The sequence below is a fragment of the Abrus precatorius genome, unplaced genomic scaffold (assembly GCF_003935025.1).
Source record: "Abrus precatorius isolate BTA unplaced genomic scaffold, Abrus_2018 Scaffold7, whole genome shotgun sequence".
In the NCBI taxonomy this organism is placed as follows: domain Eukaryota; kingdom Viridiplantae; phylum Streptophyta; class Magnoliopsida; order Fabales; family Fabaceae; genus Abrus; species Abrus precatorius.
In genome coordinates this window covers 3,221,871-3,243,680 of record NW_020874417.1, presented here as the reverse complement: position 1 = coordinate 3,243,680, position 21,810 = coordinate 3,221,871, and the positions used below count along the sequence as shown (strand labels likewise).

The 21,810-nt window shown below is 33.1% G+C and overlaps 1 protein-coding gene across 1 annotated transcript; it reads right to left on the bottom strand.

The window, feature by feature from the left end:
* Window positions 1-1,179: 1,179 nt before the first annotated feature.
* LOC113873224 (myosin-6-like) lies at window positions 1,180-21,370 on the bottom strand. Its single transcript, XM_027511264.1, has 39 exons — window positions 21,039-21,370; window positions 18,401-18,529; window positions 17,967-18,110; window positions 17,725-17,870; window positions 17,488-17,647; window positions 17,279-17,337; window positions 17,025-17,184; window positions 16,506-16,655; window positions 16,276-16,412; window positions 16,023-16,169; window positions 15,792-15,893; window positions 15,109-15,166; window positions 14,801-14,902; window positions 13,451-13,488; window positions 13,171-13,297; window positions 12,861-13,031; window positions 12,638-12,769; window positions 12,414-12,523; window positions 12,274-12,334; window positions 11,587-11,764; window positions 11,289-11,494; window positions 10,989-11,108; window positions 9,813-9,911; window positions 9,348-9,560; window positions 9,064-9,203; window positions 8,778-8,892; window positions 8,637-8,681; window positions 8,462-8,545; window positions 8,207-8,377; window positions 7,466-7,621; window positions 7,202-7,390; window positions 6,847-6,972; window positions 6,595-6,665; window positions 6,371-6,470; window positions 6,150-6,206; window positions 2,853-2,909; window positions 2,185-2,265; window positions 2,026-2,108; window positions 1,180-1,741 (listed from the first exon to the last, which is right to left on the bottom strand). The coding sequence occupies exons 1-39, from the start codon at window positions 21,039-21,041 to the stop codon at window positions 1,627-1,629; spliced, it is 4,542 nt and encodes a 1,513-aa protein (XP_027367065.1). The 5' UTR covers window positions 21,042-21,370; the 3' UTR covers window positions 1,180-1,626.
* Window positions 21,371-21,810: the final 440 nt, after the last annotated feature.

The following is a 21,810-nucleotide window of genomic DNA, read 5'->3' as shown; positions in this document are numbered from 1 at the left end:
ATTTTAACTCATTCAACCAAATTAGGATGTCATGGAACTGTGCAGTCCCATAGGAGGACCATATTTTTGTCACCATTGGAGGACCATTATTTTCTTTTTGGTCAACATTGGAGGCCCATTCGAATCCCCGGGATGAAAACTGTTGATGGGCCCACTTAAAAATTAGAATGAAAGAGAGGAAAAGATCAGAGCTTTAATACTTCTGACAAATCGACCCCCAAAAAAACTTCTGAAAAAAAAAGCTTTATTATTTATTTATTCATATTTCACGGAAGGTACAACATTACAAGTATGGTGGAGATAAACAACTTCAACCCCCCTACCCTCAACAAAAAAAAAGGTTATATAGATTTGAGATTTTATTTTTCTTTTCACTTTTTGGTGCCTGAGTGATATCAAGATAGATTTTTTCCATTTTACTTCGTTCATCATAATCATATTACAAGAGGAAAGGCTATAAAAGTTCTGGAGTGAAAGGTAACCTCCCCCCCCCCCCCCCCTCCTCTCCCCCCAAAAAAAAAAAACAACTTATCCTATTTTTAACATTACATCAGCCAAATTCAAACTATTCATTTTTTTAATTTTAAATTTTCATACAATAAAACATAAACACGTTCTTTCTGTTTGTGTGTAAAATTTCTTTGTACCATCTAACATTGCTATTTAAATAAAGACCCCGTAACTCGCAGCTTAGGAACCAATTACGGGTAGTTGTTACTTATCCTTTTCCTCTTCCAATTATAGTTGAGCTAAAATCAATAGCCGCAATAGTCCTCTCGGACTGATTTATAGTCAGTTTTTTCATTTGAGTCAGGATGATTGATTAACTCAATTATGACTTTTGAGCATATTCAAACTCGGAGACAACAAAATAAAAAGGAACAAGACCTCTCACTGTATGAACCAATTTACTCTACTGGATATTCAAAATGCAACAACGATTACACAGTTCAAGGTTAACGAAAACATCCGTGTTGATCAAGTTACAAAATTCTTGAAAAACAGTGAGTCTAGTTTGTATTGTCCATGACTGATATTCTAGCAAATATTTGGAGTACTATAATTTTACGATGATAGGAACAGAGTGCCCTCTTTTACCAGCGAGTACTGCTTTGCCTTGTTGCACTTGAGATTGATAGCGAAAAGAAAAGAAATACTAGACTTCAGACTCCAGAATATGAAAAACCTATTCATTATATATCAATATTCATTCTTGACCCTTTACATAATAAAAAAAATTGAGAGGAAAGTGAGCTTATACCTCAAAACAAAACTACAAGCAGCTCAGCTTCACTTTCTAATGGTTTTCTGACCAGATTGATCAGGACAACAAAAATGGACAAATAAGGCAAGCTCACTAATCCTAATAATGTCCCTGCCCCTCTTTAAATGAAGACTTTACAATTGAATGCCAACAAAAGAATGAAAAAATAACTTTACATGGAGGCCATGATGATGCAGGGATATGATAAACAAGATGTAGGATGGTGAAACAAAAACAACAAAAAAAAAATGGCACAAGGAAAAAGAATAAAAATGGATTTACAACCACTATGACAAGGATCAACAACTGATTTCGTTGCCTTCCTTGATGACTATGATAAATGCATACTAAGCTTCCCTTGCCTACTCATTTAAAAATTGGAAGGCAGGATTCTCAAGAAGCTCATCTGCTGGTTTCATGTCTGAGAAATCCTTCTCTTGCATTGACGTAGAGAGGTCATCCACTGAAAAGGGGATGCTGTAAAAAGAAACAAAGATCGGTAAACATGTAACCTCAACTACAAAAAAACCTAATCATGATCAAAGAATTACATTAGAAGTTGAACTATAATTGATAGATCACATAAATTAAGCTCCATCTATCGCTTGCATGTGTTAAACAAAAAAGAAATTGCCTATATGATTTTTCCTCTATCCCCTATAATGGCACATAATATTCCAATCTCTGATTCTAAAGCTCAAAAAGCTTGTTGCGCTATTAAAGCACCCCTAAAAGGCATTTCATATACTAACACTCTTTACCTGGAACTGTCATCCAACAAGAAAGAATCACTCTGAGCATTATTAGAGTCCTCAGCCATAAGTACCCTCATGCTTGAAAGGACCTGAAAAAAGATTTGAGCATGTTATCAAGCAATTGCCACAACCTTTGCTGTTATTGGAGAAGAAAAAAAAGCTTACATCTGGAGATACACTCCGAGTGTTGTAATTAGCATCCCAGTAAAGTGTACATATTCTGTACAGCTGCTGGACACTCATGATCTGAAGCAAGAGGACATAAGGGAAAAGCCATCAGAGAAAGATAAAGACTCTGAGAGACATACTTGTGCAGAGAGTGAGCGCAACAGCAAGAGATTATGCATTTGTAATCATGCACAAGGTCCTGTTAGATTTGAGACTGATTTCATTTTCAGTTTTCATTTTCAATTTGTTTTTACTATTTCTCATATAAATCTTTCAAAACAAAAGAATGAAAACAATGAGACACTTTTGTCATTAGAAATGAAAACAAGAAACAATAACAGAAAACATTTTATCAAAGCAAACAGGCCCTAAAACTCCCTAATCTCCTTTCTACCTAACCTTAGGACTAAATAGAAACAAATTAAATTTGTATTCCAGTCGTATCAGTAACCTCACACACTCTCCAAGTTTAAGGTGATATAGAAAAACCAAATCCAAACAAACAACAATTTCAAAAACTCGTCATCACTCAAAACTCTGGTCTACAGAAATCCATTATGCTACCAAAGATAGGCCATTATGAATGTTAACAAATTAATGACAATGAGATTCATACTCCATACACACATGGAGAAAGCTTGAGAGAGAGAGAGAGAGACACTTACTGGGCACAAATCATTTATGATTTCATCATAGGAAATCCTATACTTCTGATGAATAACCTGTTCATAAAAAAATGAACAATTAAACCAATAGATGTAGTAAAGACATTAGATTTTGATCACATCATAAAAAAAAAGATTATAAAGAAAAATAAAATAAATCTTGATATCGTTTTGTTCAAATAAGATTTAAGACATTTGTCATTATAATTATTCTAAGTAAAATCTTCAAAAAAGGTAGAAACTAGATTAACTACCAAGCAAACCTTGGCCACCGTAAAAGATGCATATTTACTAAATACTAGCCAACACATAAGGTGAGAAATCGATAGACTTCCAAAAACAATTAGCAGAAGAGAGTAGCTGAGATGTACAAAAAAGTGCTAATATCATTTGAGATAAAATAACTATGAAGGTCAAGAAAGTTGTCTAAAAAATTTTGGGTGAATCTAGATGTCTTAAACCAAAAGACAAAGGAATCATGGTCGTGGAACGAAATTAGAGATAAGAAAATGTGTTTTAAAACTTAGCATACATACAACAATGCTGAAAATTCAGAAAGGTATCGAAATGCAAAGCATGATACAAGAAAGGCAATGAGTGAAGCCCGTTCTTAGGTTTTTGAGGAGTTTTATCAAAATCTTAGAACAAAGTATGGTAAAAGAAAGATTTATAAGTTTGTCTATTATGCATAGATTAGGCATACAGGCATTCCAACCCATTTTAGTAAAAAGGCGTGCTATTTGTTTACATCCATTAGTTTGTAAGGGATTCAATGCAGACTTTGATGGGAATCAAATGGCTATTCATGTGCCTTTATCTTTGGAGGCTCAAACAGAAGCTCGTTTACTCATGTTTTCTCATATGAATCTCTTATCTCCAGCTACTGGGATCCCATTTCCGTACCAACTCAAGATATATTTATTGGGCTTTACGTATTAACGAGCGGGAATCGTCGAGGTAGTAAAAGAGAGATTTATAAGTTTGTCAAAAAGTATAGAAAGAAAATCTAAAAATTTAAATCAAATTAGATATATTAAAGATGAAGAAAAAAAAATTAGTTTCAAATTAAGATATCAAAGACAAATGAAAGAAATATTTCTATAAACTTTTTAACAATAGACAATGAGCAAAAGAACATATAGCAGAATTAGAAATACAAGAAAATTATTTAAATTGGTATATTAATGTAAGATTGAGTTGGAGAAGTAAATTAAACTCTTAAGAGAAAAGACAATGGTAAAATGGTTGGCCTTGATAATATCTCTATTAAAGTTTAGAAAAACAAGGACTTAAATAACTTATTAATCTCTTTAATGAGGAATATGTTTAGATTAAATTTCTAATTTGAGATCTTGTTTAATCTAGTTTTAAATGTGCTTACAAGTGAGATAAAAAAAATTTATCTCTGAGTGGATGCTTTTCGCGAATGACATAGTATTGATTGAGGATACAAAAGCAAAGATTAATGTTAAACTTGAGTTATAAAGGAAGACTTTAAAATCTAAGGATTTCACTTGAGGATAAGTAAGATAAAATATATGAATTGTAAGTTTAACTAAATAAAAAAAGATGAGAATCATGTATTGAAAGTTAAAATTGAAAATGATATGTTAGAGATAAGTTTCAAAAAGGTTTGAAAATCTATAAGAGGCAGAATTTTAGGAGAGGTATTAGGAAGTAGATTATCTTTTTGTTATTATCTTTTGTTATAAGTAGAGGGATTTTAGGAAAAAGAGTAGTTTAAATAAGGGAATTGCAGATAGGAATGGGCATACTCACTGAGTAGCATTATAGAATTAGGGCGCTAAGCCGCTTGAGAGCTCACATTCCATTGTTATTTCTTTGCTCAACTGAGCCAACTCAATACACAATTGAATTTCAAATTTCCTATCCGAACATGATATTATACCAAAAGTTTTCAAGTTCAATTACTTATGATCAATTCTACATAATGATGAAAAAATTTATGAAAATATTACTTATAGAATACAAATTGGGTGGTTAAAAAAGAAAAAGACATTAATAATTATTTGTAATTGTAAAATACTTATTAAACTGAAAAATAAGTTCTATTACATCATAATATTACAAATTATCTTATATGGTAGTGAATTTTAGACTTTAAAAGAATAATATGATAAAAATGTAAAACTAACAAAAATGAGAATGTTAAAGTGGATTAGTGGTCACATAAAAAAAGATAGGATAGTAAATGATACGTGAGGATATTGAAATAACACCGATAGTGGAAAAAATGATTAAAAACAGTATAAGGTAATTTAGTCACATGCAGAGAAGACTCTTAGCGACACCAATAAAGAGTGTGATGTCATGAATTTTAATCCAGTAGAAAGAGATAAAGCAAGACACCTTAGAAAAGGTTGTTAAAAGATGTCTTTTGATTAATAATATTTTTGAAAATTTAATTTTTAATCAAACTCACTAACGTTGTGTGATTTAAGTAACCGTCCTCACCTAATAAAATAATATTTGATTGTTATAAGTAACACATAAATCATGGTTTCATGTTATCGAGAAAAATAAAGTGTGATTGCATCATTATCCTTTGCATTGGGAAGCTAAAAGATTTCCTATCATAGAGGATGGTCATACATTTATCTTCAGAAGTTAATATCAATGACGCAGTTGCTTATGAACTATTATGGTGAGATAACTTCCATGGTTTTAAATTTTCCATTGTCCAATCCAATGAAGAAAATCACATAGATGTTATAGTTTTTAGAATTAGCAAAGTAGGCTTGATCATTGTTTTGCCAACTCCTTTCTTATTGCTATCTTTGCTTGTAGTAATTTAGATGCCTGATTAAGGTCAATATTATCTAAATTTTACAGAAATTTGTTTGCTCACAATTTTCTAGAACAATGAATAATGCATTTTGTGCAAACAACGTTAAATGGCAAACAATATAATTCTTTTACAAAATGAGTATTTGGACAAGGTTTATCCTATTTGACCAAACCTAATCATTAAATTCTTTGATTTCAAATAACAGCTTTTCAAATGTGTGCCTTTGGCACACAGTAAGAAAATTTTTATTCGAAATCACATAATATCACATAATCCAATACATTGATAACATTAAATGCTACAATTTTCAATAAAATCTATTTATTAATTTCTTATTGTGTGCCCTTGGACATGCATTAACAAAATCATTTAAATAACTACGGTAAGTGAAAAAAAAAAAACATGATGCATAGAAAACCTAAATTGAGTCATTGATTATCAAAATTAAGAGATAAATAGCATTATATTATCAAACAAGACACACTTACCAAGAATCCAACAGCTTGTCTTATGTGCTTAAGCTCATCCCAAGATGACCCTGCATACTGCAAGCCCAAGCAATTGGGTTAGACTTTTTTAGATGCTTACACCAATTCAAAAGCCATACAGATCAGACACTGGTCAGCACCATTATGTTATAACAGCCTTAGTAATATATGCACTAACTGAAAATCTAAGACAATAATACAGTCAACATAAAATAAATTACCTCCTCCTTTGCTTGGCAGCACCACAGCTCCAATTCTGCCAAACCGGCTTTCACGTATTCCCCGTTGCTGAATGTGCAACAATCTCGACGCAGAAGAAGACTAGCAATCATTTATTGAAAAAGAAGTGTGTTAACCTTTAAGATAAAAACACCATGGTACAAAAACAAATTCTTTTGTTATTAAAAAACAATATAAACGTCATGCATGTACAAAAACTATTTACCTGTTGAAGAGTTGAACATTAATATATGAGAATGTTTGAGTGAAGATCTTTTGGATAAGGACTGGAGGCACCTGAAACCCAAAACAATATATCATGTGATGTAAATTTGGCTGTTAGTGTCTGTTTTTATTTAGGGTTTCTTGGATTGTCCTACATTATCATGTTTAAGCAATATTTAAAATTAGCATAAACAAGGCTAACAAGTAATTGGTTAATATTCACAAGTTAATGAGACATAATTTTGTTTCTTACAAAGTTTTCTTTCAGAGTACAGAGGAGTGTGTTCAGGGATTCAATTATACTCTGCCAGTGACCCATGGGTGAATCTTTACCAAAGGATCGGCCAGATCGTAGAACTCCCTTAGATGTTCTCGGAGCCTGTATATCAGCAATAAGATTTGCATGAGGAACGAGGTAAAAACATGACTAAAAGCAGAATATAGCCTGGGAATTCTTTGAGAAAATTTTAGAAAAGATTCCAGAAGGCAGATAGTACTTAGGGACAAGCTATGAGAACTATGTGGATTTAAGACATCATATCCAACCCATAATGATAATGGTTAAAATTCACTACAGCTAAACAATGGCTGACTGCATTTCAACAAACCTGGATACATAAGGAAAGTAATGACGCCAACTCTTTCTTCAAGTTGTCCCGAAGGATACCGTATATTTTCTCCACATAGGCTGTGAGCTGTTGCTTGAAAAGTAAAGCAGGATATTTTGCCTCTACCTTGCGTACAATCTCCAATGCTGGGGTAGGAAGGCTGGTAGAAGAAGGGGATGAACGAAAACCCTGCAATTAGGCCATCAAATAAATCAGTGCAAATTTTTGGTGTGAAAGGGAGATCAGATAAGGAATACTCTATACCATAGTCATTCTTCCGAAGAGGGATGTTGGATTTGGTGGTTTTTTGACTGGGGTTGCATCAGTTGCACCGCCAGATTTCAGACTTTGTTGGAGCAAAAACAATAGTGCAGACGTATTTGACAGCCAATAGGCCATAAGGTCGTTGTCATCTTGATTCTGGAAAGCAAGGAAAAAGAAATGCAATAAGTTATAATTTATACGTGCTCCAATACTCTCTTACAATACCAGAACACGAAAACCATACTACAGAATGTCACATGAAAATTAGAATCATATCATTTACAACACAAAAGCTATAAAGTAATTAATTGTTCAACAAATGTTTATACAAACAGATATTTGAACTCTTAAGAAAATGGCTAGAGGGATAAATATAACAACTAAGCCATGAAACCAGCCAGTGGCATTTAAACTTGCAATTGCATTCATATCACTTTTAACAAATACTGTCAAATAAGAAACATATTCACGTGATGAGAATTGATCTAAACAAACATTCCACACACACTCCCAAGTCCCAACTCTAGTACAGCAGCTATCAACAGATAATGAACATTACATAACGCAAGACTACATTTTGAATATTTTAGAATATACTAAATTAGAATGATCAGTGCAATTATGACATGGAGCATGGCAAGGATCAGTAGAGGCTCTAATATCATATCAAAGATCAACTTTCTTAAAAGTGTAAGCCAAAAGGGGGAAGTCCAATCCAATAATTTTAACATAAAAAATCACCTCAATTGCAGAACCAATCATCTGGATAAGGCGATCAAATACACTTGTTCTTTCAGCTTCAAATGATTTCCAATGTAGAAGACATTTGTAAATGGTGAATGCAGCAACAGGCTTTCCATGATGGAAACCAATATTTTTCATAACACTGTTGACAAGTGCATCAACATTCTCCTACAGAAAAAAATTGAGTTAAAAAATTGTGAACATATTTACATGAAGAACTGATATACTAAATGCAAAATGGTAAGCACACACATGTTGACGTTCAATGTAGGATCTTCTCAATTTGCTATCAGATTCAGTACCAAACTTTTTCACAGGTGTGACACTCTCTGGTTCCTGCAAAGAATACTCTTTTTCATTTCCAGTAAACACAAAAGCTGGCTTGTTATGGATGGTACATAGAAAGAGTAGAAAGGAATGTACTTACAACAGCTTTCTGATCTTCCACCTCATGGTGACCATTTTCCAACTTCTGCAGATAAAAATATGAAAATTGCAAACGATTGACACTTACAAACAGAGAATGCCAACATACATACTTCATAGCAACTTAGCAAGTACAATTTACCTCAGATACATGGGTAGAAAGGTGCTCTGACATCGTTTTCACAGATGAGCTCAGCAGAGACTGTTGCCGAAGAACCTGGTTTTCAGATTCCATATCTGAGAATTTCTCTTCAAGCCTGTCAATATTGATAAAAAACAAAAAAATGATCATGCTGGTGCAGAATCTTTTGACTGCAAAATAGATTCTATGGATGATTGTTGTTCAAAGACTGGGGACAAGTAATTATTCAAATGATATCAATTAAATTTGTATACGATGCCAAAGAAGCATTAATCACAGACAAAACCTTTGCATGGCAGTCTTCAACTGGATTATTTTCGATTCAGCATCCAATGTTTGCTTCAACCTTTCTTCACTAATTTTACTTGCTTCTTCATACCTTTTTTCTGTTTCATCAATTTTCTTTTCCAATGAACTTACCAAGGTCTGCAATGAACTCCAGGAAGCTTAAAATTAATAGTAAGAAATGACCACCTATCTTTCCCAAAATGTGAGAATATTCAAAGAATTCCAAAATATAAAGATTTGATTTCTGTCCAGAGGAAATATCTATGCCCATAATCAGCTCACCTTGAGTTTCTCATTTTCACCAGTGAGCTTCTCCAACAAAGCATGGTCAACAACAGGAACCTCCTGTATGACGGGCGCTCTTTCTGCTTCTCTTTTTGCAGCCTCACGCTCCTTTTGAAGCAATAACTTAGTTTCTTTGAACTGAAGTTGCATCTCTTGCAAAGCAGATTGTAGTTTTTCGTTTTCTTGTGTTTTTGCCTCTTCCATGTCAATCTACATTAGTTAATAGAGATTTAAGAAACTTTGCAAGAAAAGATAAAAGCGTGTCTATGTGATTGTGTATGTGTATAGAAAAATATCTTTTTGTCAATTATACGAATCAAGTTTACTCATCCATTTAAAATTTCTCATTAAGTATTGTTAAAGAGGTAACTGGTATGCTTAACCTAGTGCAAGAAAAATGCTTGTTGGCCACAGTAAAATTATTATAGTAAGTAGCTAGCTCTGAAAAAAATAGTCATTTACCCTCAAACGTTTTTCCAGCTGCAACCTCAATGTAAGGTCTTCAACTTGCTTTTCAAGCTTATTTTTAGCAGCTTGGAGAGCTCCAGTTTCTCTTGCAGCCTGAAATTAAAAAGAAAATGTATCCATTACTGAATAACATAATTAAAATAGCAGAATAACTAGCAATCATAACATGTAAGAGCTTTACAAAATTCCCTATCTGACCAAAATAATAGCATAGCTCCTTGATTCTGACAAAAATGCACAAATAATTGGTAGATGTAGCTATTGGTAGTCCAATATGCATATTCACACTCCTCACTTTTTATCTTTTATTTAGCTTTCCAATTTTGTCCTTATATAAGTGCTTTTTAAAAACAAAGATCAAAATTATTTAAGTTTATTTTTTTTATATATCACGTGCATTTTTTTAAAACAATAAAAGGAAAAAAGTACATTTAATTTTTTATTTACACAACATAAAATATTAATAATTATAGTAACATAATTTGATTGACAAAATATGTTCAATAATATGTCTAATAAATAAACATATTTAATAAATCTATTAAAAAAATCAAAGTTACAAAGAAACCATTTTTTTTATTCATAAAACCACTAACTTTATCAATTCAGCAAAACATAATAAAAACTAAAGATCATTATAAAAAAATATATAAAAATATCTACATATTCTTTAATAATGAAAATTAGAAAAGCAAAAGCTTAAAGTAAATAAATAAGACTCAGTCTTTTTAAGCAATGCAAATATGTATTTTTGTACACTAGATAAGTAAAGACTTATGCTTCATCTCCAAAATTCCAAAATAAATTCTTTCAACTTTAGGTTCATGTATTGTAGAACAATGTTAACTGTGTATGCTCACAAATTGATATACAAGTTTGAATTTAGAAAAACAGCTCTCAATTACAAAAAAAGTAATTACATAAATAAGAGCATCATCAGCAATCTCTCTCTCTCTTTCTCTAATTCAAAATAGTTAAAACACTTTTTTTTCTATCAAACTTAAATTTTATAATATTTTAATTTATTTTTTAGGTAAGTTATTAAAAAAATCTTCTGATATTTTATTCTTATTTTCTAAATTATAGACTAACCATACTACTTAAAAGGTTAACATTTAATTGATCAATTCAAAGTTTTTTTCCTTTTGGTTGGGAGTGGGGGGTAGTTACCATCTTGAGCTTTCGTAATTCTCGCCGAGCAACTTTTCCTCTCCATGCACATTGTGTTGCAATAACTGCCTTCTTTAAGTCAGTAAAATGAAGTTGTGCCAGGTATTTCCGGCAGTGGCTCTGCAAGACACAATAATGACAGTTGCAAGGATAAATTACAATAAACCAAAAATATTTTTAAAAAACTCAGCAGCAAAGGTTTTGAATAGGATATTTGAATATTGGACAATAAAGTATTTAAAATATTTTAAAATGTCTTATAGCAATGTAAAAAGTAAAACTCAGCAACAATATATCTACCTGAATGATAACCGCTGCTCTAGTTTGCTTCCTGAAGCGTAGCTCGCAACGAGCAGCCATCCCTCGCATACCGGTCTGAATAGAAACAGCCGAGCTGTACAATTCTTTGTACGCTTTCCTAGCAATATGCATGCGGACATACCTCTGAATCATTAGACTAGAAGCCTCCTGCCGCAATCCCTCATAAACTTGTCGAGCAAGTTGTCCTGTGATTATAAAAAACATATGAAACTTCCAAATTCTAGTTTTTACTTAAATACAGCTTGTGAGCTAATACTTCAAGGAAACTAGTACATACCTCTGCATGCAGCTTGAATCTGAATGGCAGACAAATGAATCAAGACAAAACTTCGGCGGGCCAAATAGGAACGAACTTTCCTCTGAATAATGCTTGCTGACTTTCCTAAGACCTCACTTCTACGAGTATCTAGTTCAGCCATTTGACCAGCTCGAAGAAACACTTTTGTTTTACCAATCTACAGCAATAAAGAGAACCAGAAATATAAGGCACAAAACAGAAATAGTCTTGTATTGCAATATGAATTCATTACACACTTAACAAAAGCATGAAATAGTTCTCATTCCTAAAATAAAAATATACTTTCAAGACTACTGCTCACAGAATGGTAGTGGAGCATGAAAGAAGGAAGGAAAGGAAAGGAAAGGTTGTTGCTGGTCCCAGCAATAACAACAAAGCAGCAAAAAGATAAACCAAAATGACTGCTATGTTATGGCTTGTCAGTTTTCACTGAGGATAAAACATTATTTGGACAATACATACTTTGGATTGTTTTGCCAATACTCAGGATAACGAAGATTTTGGAGTACGTAGCAATTTTCTTATGCAAGTGATTCTATGTTAACAGATTAAAAAAAGTTATGTCTCATTTCAAAAAGAAGCATATCCTAAACTCCATTGATCAAAATCAAATAGTAAAGTAAGTCTCACAGAGAATCAAAAGTCTGATCACATGGTAATAGTTACCTGATATCCTTCAAGTCCAACCTTCTCCAGAATCCTCTTGCAAGCAGTGATCTCATCAGAACTGATAAGTAAAACATGAAATAAATCAGGTAGAATAACACAACTAATAGGCTTGACAAGGAAGACTGCCAACTTAATACCTCCCATCCAAAGCTTCAGGTGCAAGAAGTCCAAATCGATCCACAAATTCATCAAAAGATTTCCTAGTTGGATACCCAGCACAGCTTATCCTAATTGCCTCCATAACTCCCTACAATCAGACATACTATGTAATAAGCATAAACTCACATAGCCACTGGTTAAACTTTAAATACAGGACTAACTACATGGTCCAAAACCAGGACAAAAATGCAAGCAATCTTACTCCACATCGCAGTTGCTGCAAAACATTTTTATTCTCAAAAATTGCTGGCTTAAGAAGATTATTGGGTTTAACACAACGAATGTAGTGTGGCTCAGTGGCACTGAGAGTTTCAAGTAGTGCTTGCAATTGTTGCTGCAGGAAATATCAAGCAGGATTTCAAAACAGAGTAACGAAGAAAACCAAATCATGTGTCTTTGGGGAGGGGGGGGGGAGGCGGACCAACCTTAAACCGGGAACCTATTGAAGAGAACTTTGATTGTTTGGACGATTCCTCAGGTGAGGGAGGAAACAAACCAGATACAAAGGAGCATTTGGAAGCATAAAGAAGTGCCTGGTGTTCTGCAACAACATAATCTTTGTTCTTGTCCAGGAACAATTCAGTTTGATAAGTGACCTAAAATTGACACAGATTAGGCATGTTTTACAAAGTAGAAAAAAATGACATCTAGCATTCTTATCCTACATTACACCAAGTAACTACCCTACTTATTATGTTCTGAAAAAAAAAAAAAGGTACTAATATCCCAACTTACATCACCAGCATAATGGCAAATTGTGAAGTCACTACGTGACAATTTGGGCTTGCTGAACCTTTTATGGTTTTTGAACGTCTGGTATAACTTTTGGGCAAAAGTTTCATGTGTTGATCTAGGAAACATACTGCAAAACGCATACACACACAGCTATCAGAGAATCAACAAAAATAGTAAAAGAAAAAATTATAGCAGAATAAAATGAATGAATTAAACCAGAAGTACTCTGATATTAAGACCCAGAATACCAATCCAAAGGAATGGTACAAAGTATACTTACCAAGCTTCATCAAGAAGAGCAACAATGCCACCGGGTTTCTGAAAATGAATATATTAAAAAGAAAAGGATAATTTATTAATTCATTAATGACAAGGTAATGGAGAGAACACTGAATTACTATAACCTTATCTGATGTTGTTACTAACGCATGTAATAGCCTTACAATACAGACATGAAATTTCAATTTTTGGCATACAAGGTAACCTGATCATTAATTATCAAGTCACAGCAATGACAATTTTGAGCTTCATATCCAGTATCCATGAGCCACCATAAAATGGATTTGATTGGACAGTCAAAAAAAGAACTGAAATTTTATTCATTCAGTGTTTTAGTGAGGATGTCTAGCTTATTAAAATATTTCAATCACATCCTATTTCTACCTCTCTCCCCCCCCCCCCCCCCACAAAAAAAAAAAACAATTTAAAACACAGAAAAAGAAATAGATATGTAACACTCACAATGCACAAAAATATGAAGGAAGGAAGGATGGAATTGCATAAAGGTCAAATAAGAATAAGCATCACATAACAGCCCATTTTGAAGCAATTTCCACTCCCAGGCAAAATGTAGTGTTACTTAATCTTATTATAACTATTTTTTGAAAGGGAATTACTCCAAGATTTCTAAAGCAAAATGCTTTTTACCAATAAAGTTTAAAATTATAATATCATGTCACGCCTAAAATTATCAAGGTAACATTTTATTTTTCCAAAATGATTGCATTTTGAAAGTTCTGAGCATACAAACATTTTAGCTCTATGAAACACTACCATGGCTTAAACCACATCCCTCAACCCAAATCCCCCACCGACACTTGATGCTAAGCATACTTTCTTAAAAGCACCAACATCTAGTTGTACAGTAAAATGAAACTGCAGCTATCTTTTATCCCTATCTTCTATATTAATATAGAAGTGTCCCTGATGTCCTATATAACAAATTTATCCTGAAAAGGGAACTGTAGTCGTTGTAAGTGCATAATCAATTGAAATTTTAAAATTCATGTGTTCCCTCTTTTTTAAAATAATTTTTAAAAGAATTGATAGGCATACTAGTGTATGAGAAGACTTGGTTTGTTATGGTGAAAATGAAGCTACAGATTCATTTAAGTCATCAACCAGGAAAATATTCTTGACACCACAATATCACTCTTCTGACAGCCAGCATGCACCAAAGTCACATTTATCAACAGCTAAACATATTATTGTAGGCTTGAGAACCTACCAAATTCATAACCTGATTCACATTTAATGCATAATTTTCAACAGAAAGTAGCATCTTATACAAAAGTTTGGTACAAGTGACAAAGCCAATCAACAGAATGATGATGGAGGGAGAAGGGCAAACCTTTTCAATGAGATCCAGAACATCTTGATTATCAACAAATTCAATGTAACTCCAATCAATTTCCTCTTTTTTGTATTCTTCTTGCTCCATTTTGAAAACATGCTGCAGATCAAATATTTGAGTATTACAAGAGCACATGTAAAATGAGGAGATACATTTATAGCAAAAAATGAGGAGATACAAGTATTTTTATGTCTCTGTTTCAAATATTCAAATATACTTTAGCGAAAAAAAAATAAAAAATTCAAATATACAAGCAAGAGAGGGCAGCAATCATCAAGAATATAATCTCTCTTTCACAAACAAACCTGATTGAAATGTTGTTGAAGCTTTTCATTGGTCAAATTAATACAAAATTGCTCAAAACTGCAATGTACAACCGAACAACCAGGTATGAATAAAATATCTGTAAACTACTGCTACTGATAGAAGACAAAGCAACAAAATTTTATCAGAATTCAGTGTAATCAGAAATATGCTCAATGAAGTGGACTAATTCATAAAAGAATGCAAGAAAGGAAGAAAGGGAAGAGAGAAAAGGGAGAGAGAAGAAAGAAACTCTGTTAAAAGTTCTTTTCAATATTATTCTGAAAGCTAAGTTTTGAATTAGTTACAGAGATATATATAGTTGAAGTCGAGTTCTAACAACCATGACAAAATACAGTTGTTAAAACAAAATTTGTAACTAAATAATATCTAATCTGTGATTCTAGCTTAAAACAGAATGCCACAAAAGAGAAAAACTAATACAACCAAAATACAAAACTAATACAATCGAGTTGTATACTCTAATAATTCATGATGGAGGGATTTGAGTGGAGTGGAGCAAAAAGGGAAAAAATGTCCCTCTCCATTGTTTTGTAGTCACAATGGTATTTAATGGAATGGAATGGATTACAAATTTAAGTTCTAGTACTACCCTTTCTAGGATGTTCGCTTGAAGAGATCAACCCATGTTAACTACAGAACAAAAGGTATACCAGTAATGCACCTGTTAGTCTTGAAACTCTCAAAACCATAAATATCCAGCACACCAATTAAGGACTTTGAATCAGGATCTTGACCAATTGAATTATTAATTTTATCTACCAGCCTGCAAAAGATGACAGAAATTTAGAAAGCATAACTAGGAGCAAATTGACCAAATTAGTCAGTAGGCAGCAATCTATCTTATGGTTCAAACTTCAAGTTTTATCTTCAAGCAATCCACTCACAGGCTTACCAATCAAACAACCTCGTATACACAATCTTAGCTAAAGCATCTCGGCTGAGTGCAGCAGCTTCTGGATCCAGCCATTTTGTAATAGTTTCGTCGCGAGTAACAATTACACGCTTGCAAAGAGAATCTTCAAGTGCTTTTGCATCACACCTGAAAAAAATCATAAATCAAGGATTTCACATAGGGAAGTTATAAAATGTAAGTCTTACAAAAGAGAATATATTTTAAACAATGCAAGCTTGTGATGTTTGCTCACTTGAAAAGTTCAGAAGCAGTTTGTAGATGAAACCAAGATTTTTCATCTTTGGGCATTGATGAATCAATTTCCTTCCCTTTTGTAAATTCAATGTTGCCAAGGTGCAAAATTGCAGCAACCACTCGAAATATTGCTTCCTGAAGAGTGATGGAGGAAAAAACAAAGCATTGAAACACAGATCATACTTTAAGAATCTAATCACAAACTTACAGAAACTCCAAATAAAATACCTGCTCCTCAGAGCTTATTCCAACAACATCCATTGCTCTCCTTGTATCGCAATATTCTTTAAACTCATCAACCCCTTCCAATTCAAAGCAATTTGATTGATTCAGATAATGGAACGTTCTGGGATTTCCTAATTTGTACTTCTGAACATCCTGCCAAAAATAAATAAATAAGGTCAAGAAAACAGAATCCAAAGAAGTTAAGCACAAACTTAATATTAACAAGTAACACCAGCACACATTATTATCATTAAGCCAAAAAACAACACATCATACACCAAACAATAAAAGCTTGAAAACTATATAAAGGTGACAGAAGGAAAAGAAACTAACTCTTATTACCAAACCATTCTACAGGCCCATTGTCAGACAGTTTACTTCAATGGTAAGTTGATCAAATTTATAATTCAATCCAGAAATAAATTACTGTAGGCATAAACAAGTGGTCTACATTTACAAATTTATTCTTTCAAATCTTTCTGTCAATCTAGTATTGATTCTACACAAAAGAAATCCAATTACCTCCGGAGGAGCAGCACAGAGCATATAGAAACAGTGATAATTCCTCTCTGGATCCGACACCTGGCAAACACGTGATCTTTCCAGCAGATAAGTTCTGATAGCAGCTCCGGAAATTCTTCCCCTCTGGTCAAATTGAATCTCCACAAACTTACCAAAACGACTGCAGAAGTCATAAGTCACAAAATAGTGCATATAAGACAGTAGCAAAAGTTTGCAATATAACGGAAAAAAGAAAAAATTGTACCACTTCTCACCTAGAATTATTGTTTCTAACAGTCTTTGCATTGCCAAAGGCTTCTAGAACAGGATTGGACTGTCAATGCCAAAAAATAATGCCAGCTAAGTGGATATAAGGTAAGGTTTTAATAAATTTAAACACCAGCAAAGGCTAAAAGACAACCAATATCATATGGTAGCCAACCAGCTTGCCAAACACTGCTATGTAAAGGATTAACTCTCTTACCTCCAGGACTTTCTGCTCAACAGTTCTACCTTCAGCAGCACTGGCTCTTCCTCCCATGTAAGCAAGATAGCGCATGAGTAACTTGGTGCTTTCTGTTTTCCCAGCCCCACTTTCACCACTAACTAATATTGACTGGCTGATTCCCTCATTAATCATAAGTCTAAATCCATAATAATTTATATGGTCAGACATGTAAGTTAATTAAAGGAACTGTTCGCAAAAACAATACGAAATTACCTGTAAGCTGCATCTGCAACAGCAAAAGGATGGGGACTTAGCTCACCAAAACCTGCTCCTTTATATTGTGCCATCATATGACTATCATATAAATGAGGAAGCTTTATAAAAGGGTTCACAGCAATCAATATATTCCCAGTGTAAGTCTGAAAGCAAAATTTAGTATGAGCTAATGTCAAATAATAAAAGCATTAATATACAAGGGAGATAATATTTGGAGAGTTGGCATCTGAAATACACACATAAATTTCGTTGATATCATATCTTGATCTCAGATTATCTAGGACACCAGGTTCATGCAGATAAGCAAGCTTTGTCATATCATCCACTCCACATGGTGGGGCTTCAGTATCTTTATGATAAACACCTGAAGCTTTAACAACAACCTGCAAATTTCAAGACAAAGGCAAGGATTCATGATGTTAAAATGTCGAACTGTTCCAAGTTCTGACTAATGAGTTGATTTAAAAAATTTATACCTAGTACACCAAATAACCTACAGGATAATACAAGAACCAAGTTACCCTATCTTTATTATGCTACTCTTAAGGATTCCCAATTTCCCACTAGCCATTCATGTTTAAAGCACTCAGCAAAACTGGTAGATTCACAGAACAAGAAACTGGATTGATGAACAGGATTGAATTTTTATAAATATTATATGAAGCATTCTCACCGAATTCCCTGAAGTGCAAAGGACTTTGATTTCTTCCCCCTTAACCTCCAAGACCTCACCATCTATCCAAGCTAGTTGAGGATCCTCCACCCAAACATGGGAACCAACTACAGGATTGGCAGCAGCAGCCTACAGGGCAGAGTTTCACAACTTAATTAAACCAACAGAATTCATTCCATTTCAAATAAAACACATGAATAAACAAGCAACTAGAGAGAAATTCATCAAAGAAAGGAAAATGGTAAAATAAAGTTCTAAATCCCACAGAAGTAATTGACATATCTCTAAATAGTTGGTTGTATGGTAAGGGTATTCTAGTGCTAGTCAACCAAGACTAACTCTTATCACCCCACATATGTACACACACTAGAAAAGCAACAAGTGCTCATTCTTCGCAGAAACTCTACATTAAATAACTTTACAAGATTGGCACAGGTATCAGGCAGTAATTCCCATAATTTTCATCTTGGTTAAAAGCATCAATAGACGCCCCATAATCAGAAAACAGTTCAAGGCTATAGAGAACATATTTAAAAAGATGGTTGCAATTTGTGCTCTTCCATCTTAACCCATTTGGAAGCCAAAGATTTCCTGTCATAAAATGGTATCTATTGAGAATATTAATAATCAATCTCATTTGTGTAAAATAATTAATTCAATGGAGGCAGAAACTCAGAGTCCCGCATTTTAAATTTTCTTCAACTTATAACTATGGTATTAAAAGCTAGTGGCAACAAGAATCATAAGACAACATATGACAAGATCTACTACTTAAGTCAACTCTAGTAACCACATTATAAAAGAAGAAATAAGCAAAATAGAATCCACACAAGCTAGCAATTCATAGACTAGTCAAGCTTCACAGAAAATAATGGAAGCTTAAGTAAATTATAGAGAAAATGCCCATTACTCCACTTTGGTCCTTCGAAGACATACAAGACAACGCATTGGTCCTCCATTTATCACAAACATCAAAGTGGTCCTTCAAGGAACCAATTTGATGTCACTTCAGATTTATTTATCCTTCGGGAAAAAATTGATGTCACCTTAAGGACCAATTTGATGTATTTATATGAAGGACAAACTGCTGACACCAAATATCTTCGGAACACCAAAATGGATCTAAATTATATTAATATGAACAAGACAAACCTATTGAAGAACACCCAACATAAGCAATGGAAGTATGCAACTACTACTATCATCAATAAAAATTACTATTTAAAAAAAGGATAGGTAGATAGATAGATCATGTAGAAAATTACTATAATAACTATCTCCTTGCCTGCATTTTGAAAAATTACTCATACATGCTCTCGTATCCACTGGATAACAACTTTGATTCCTATCTCTATACTTGTTGGGTACTTAAATCTTCATACCGATGCTCAGTCACCCATAATATGCTAACTAAAATGTAATTTCTCCTAATTATTTTTGTGAACTAATAAAGCATATATATCATTATAAAAGCAAGAATTTAAAAAGAAAATACTTCAAATGTTAATCAAAACTACAAATAAAATCATTTATCGAAAATCAAATTACAGTGTAATATATGTATGAAATTATAACAAAATCATTTATCTAATACTTTAATTTTCATTATATATATGCTCATGATATAAGTCTTTATATATATTAATTTTATATGTATTAGTGCGAGTAAATAAGTATAGATACTAAAGTATCAATATCCATCAAATTTTGTAGGTATTTGCTCATACTCAAATCCAAACTCATTTAGTGGGGATAACTACGCAATTATGTGCCACGTATAGTCACAAGCCTAGGGAAGAGGGATTAAATCTGTCCTCAACAACACAAAATTCGCATATTGAGTATGTTACACTGGAGTTCAGCACTAGGAGTTTCAATTTTCAAAGATTTAGACATAGGTCGCCAGACATTTTTTATTAAGCTTATTTTAGGAGAAAAATATTCATAATGCTCCATTATAATTCTGAACCAAATTCAATAGGCAAGAAAAAAAGGTTCTTTGCTTTGAAAACTCATCTAAATCAATCAGCGATGCAACAAATTTATGAAGCTGTGATCAGCTGTCCATAGCCTAAGGTTCCTACTTCAAGAAACAGCCCTATAGATTTATTTATATCTTGTTCGATCAAATATGCCCTTAAGATTATATTGACAGTTAAAGGTCAAATCAATTTCTCTAACCACCTTCTCCTTGCAAAAAGAAAAAAAAGAAGACAAATTAATAGATATAATCTTCCGAGATCATGTGGCCGATAAATTGAGCTTCCAGCTTCTTTAAACAGCTTAGTCATCAAGGAAAAAACACTATCCACTATAATCGGATTCCTACAATGTCGCTAATTAAAACAAAGCGAGCACATTGATAAAAATTATGTAAAAGCGCCCAAATCGGAACAGAGATATCAAAACAGATCACATAAACCAATTTTCAGACAAATAAAAGACTCCAATTCTTCATCTATGTAATAGCAGATCAGCTCCGAACACAATAACTAAATAAATAAAAACATTTAAAAAACAATGAACTCCATGTCCGAGAAAGTATAATCTCCAACAACGAGAAATATCACAAGAAAACAGAACAGGAGTTGGAATTGACTTAAGCAGGACCAACAGAAGAAGAACGAGAAATTGATACCATTTTGCGATAGATTTGATCGGATCGAAAATATCGTGCTGGTTCCGGATCTAGCTCCAACGGCTATAGCTCAAGTAAAAACAGCAAAAGATCTTGCAATTCGGAATGATGAAAACAAAGGAAATGAATATTGAATGTCTAAGCTATATCTACCAAGTGAAAACTATGATTATAAGTATATACTGATGAAATTGAATGAAATGGAAAAGGCTTAAACCCTTCAACTACGACAAAAGTTTTGATGAAGAGGTTAAGCCCTTCCTTTGCTTCCTCTCTTTTCTTCTTCTATTCTCTCCCTTTCTTCCACCATCTTTGTCTTCTGCTCTAAGTTTATTTCTTCTTGTTATTATTATTGCATTAAGTAAATTATCAAATTAAATTACTGTGAATTAATTAAAATCAATTTAGCATGATGGTAAACGAAACGTCTCTTGCATTGCACTGCATTGCACGAGCGAAATCCCCGTAGTACCCGTCTGCGATGTCATGAATTACGAAACCTCTCTTCGAAATGAATATGAGAATCATTTTACCTCCTTACCGGCTGAACAAGTTATCCTTCTTTGTTTTTTTATACGTTCAATAAATCAAATATTTATTATATTGACCAAAAAATATTCCTTTTATCTCATATCCTTGGCTGTTTTTATTTGAATTTTTCATGTTTATTTATTAATAACAATTAAATATTTTACATAATAAATAGTATGTGCAATTAGTAGTGAAACCTTTGGTGTATTAAAAAAGAAAATAAGGAAACCTTTCCACTGGC

Excerpts from the sequence above, each read along its gene's own strand:
- LOC113873224 (XM_027511264.1), bottom strand. Across the intron at positions 9,204-9,347 it reads GTGAAAATGAGAAACTCAAG|ACCTTGGTAAGTTCATTGGA; the intron begins GTGAGCTGATTA and ends AGTTCATTGCAG. Across the intron at positions 7,622-8,206 it reads TGATTGGTTCTGCAATTGAG|AATCAAGATGACAACGACCT; the intron begins GTGATTTTTTAT and ends CTTGCTTTCCAG.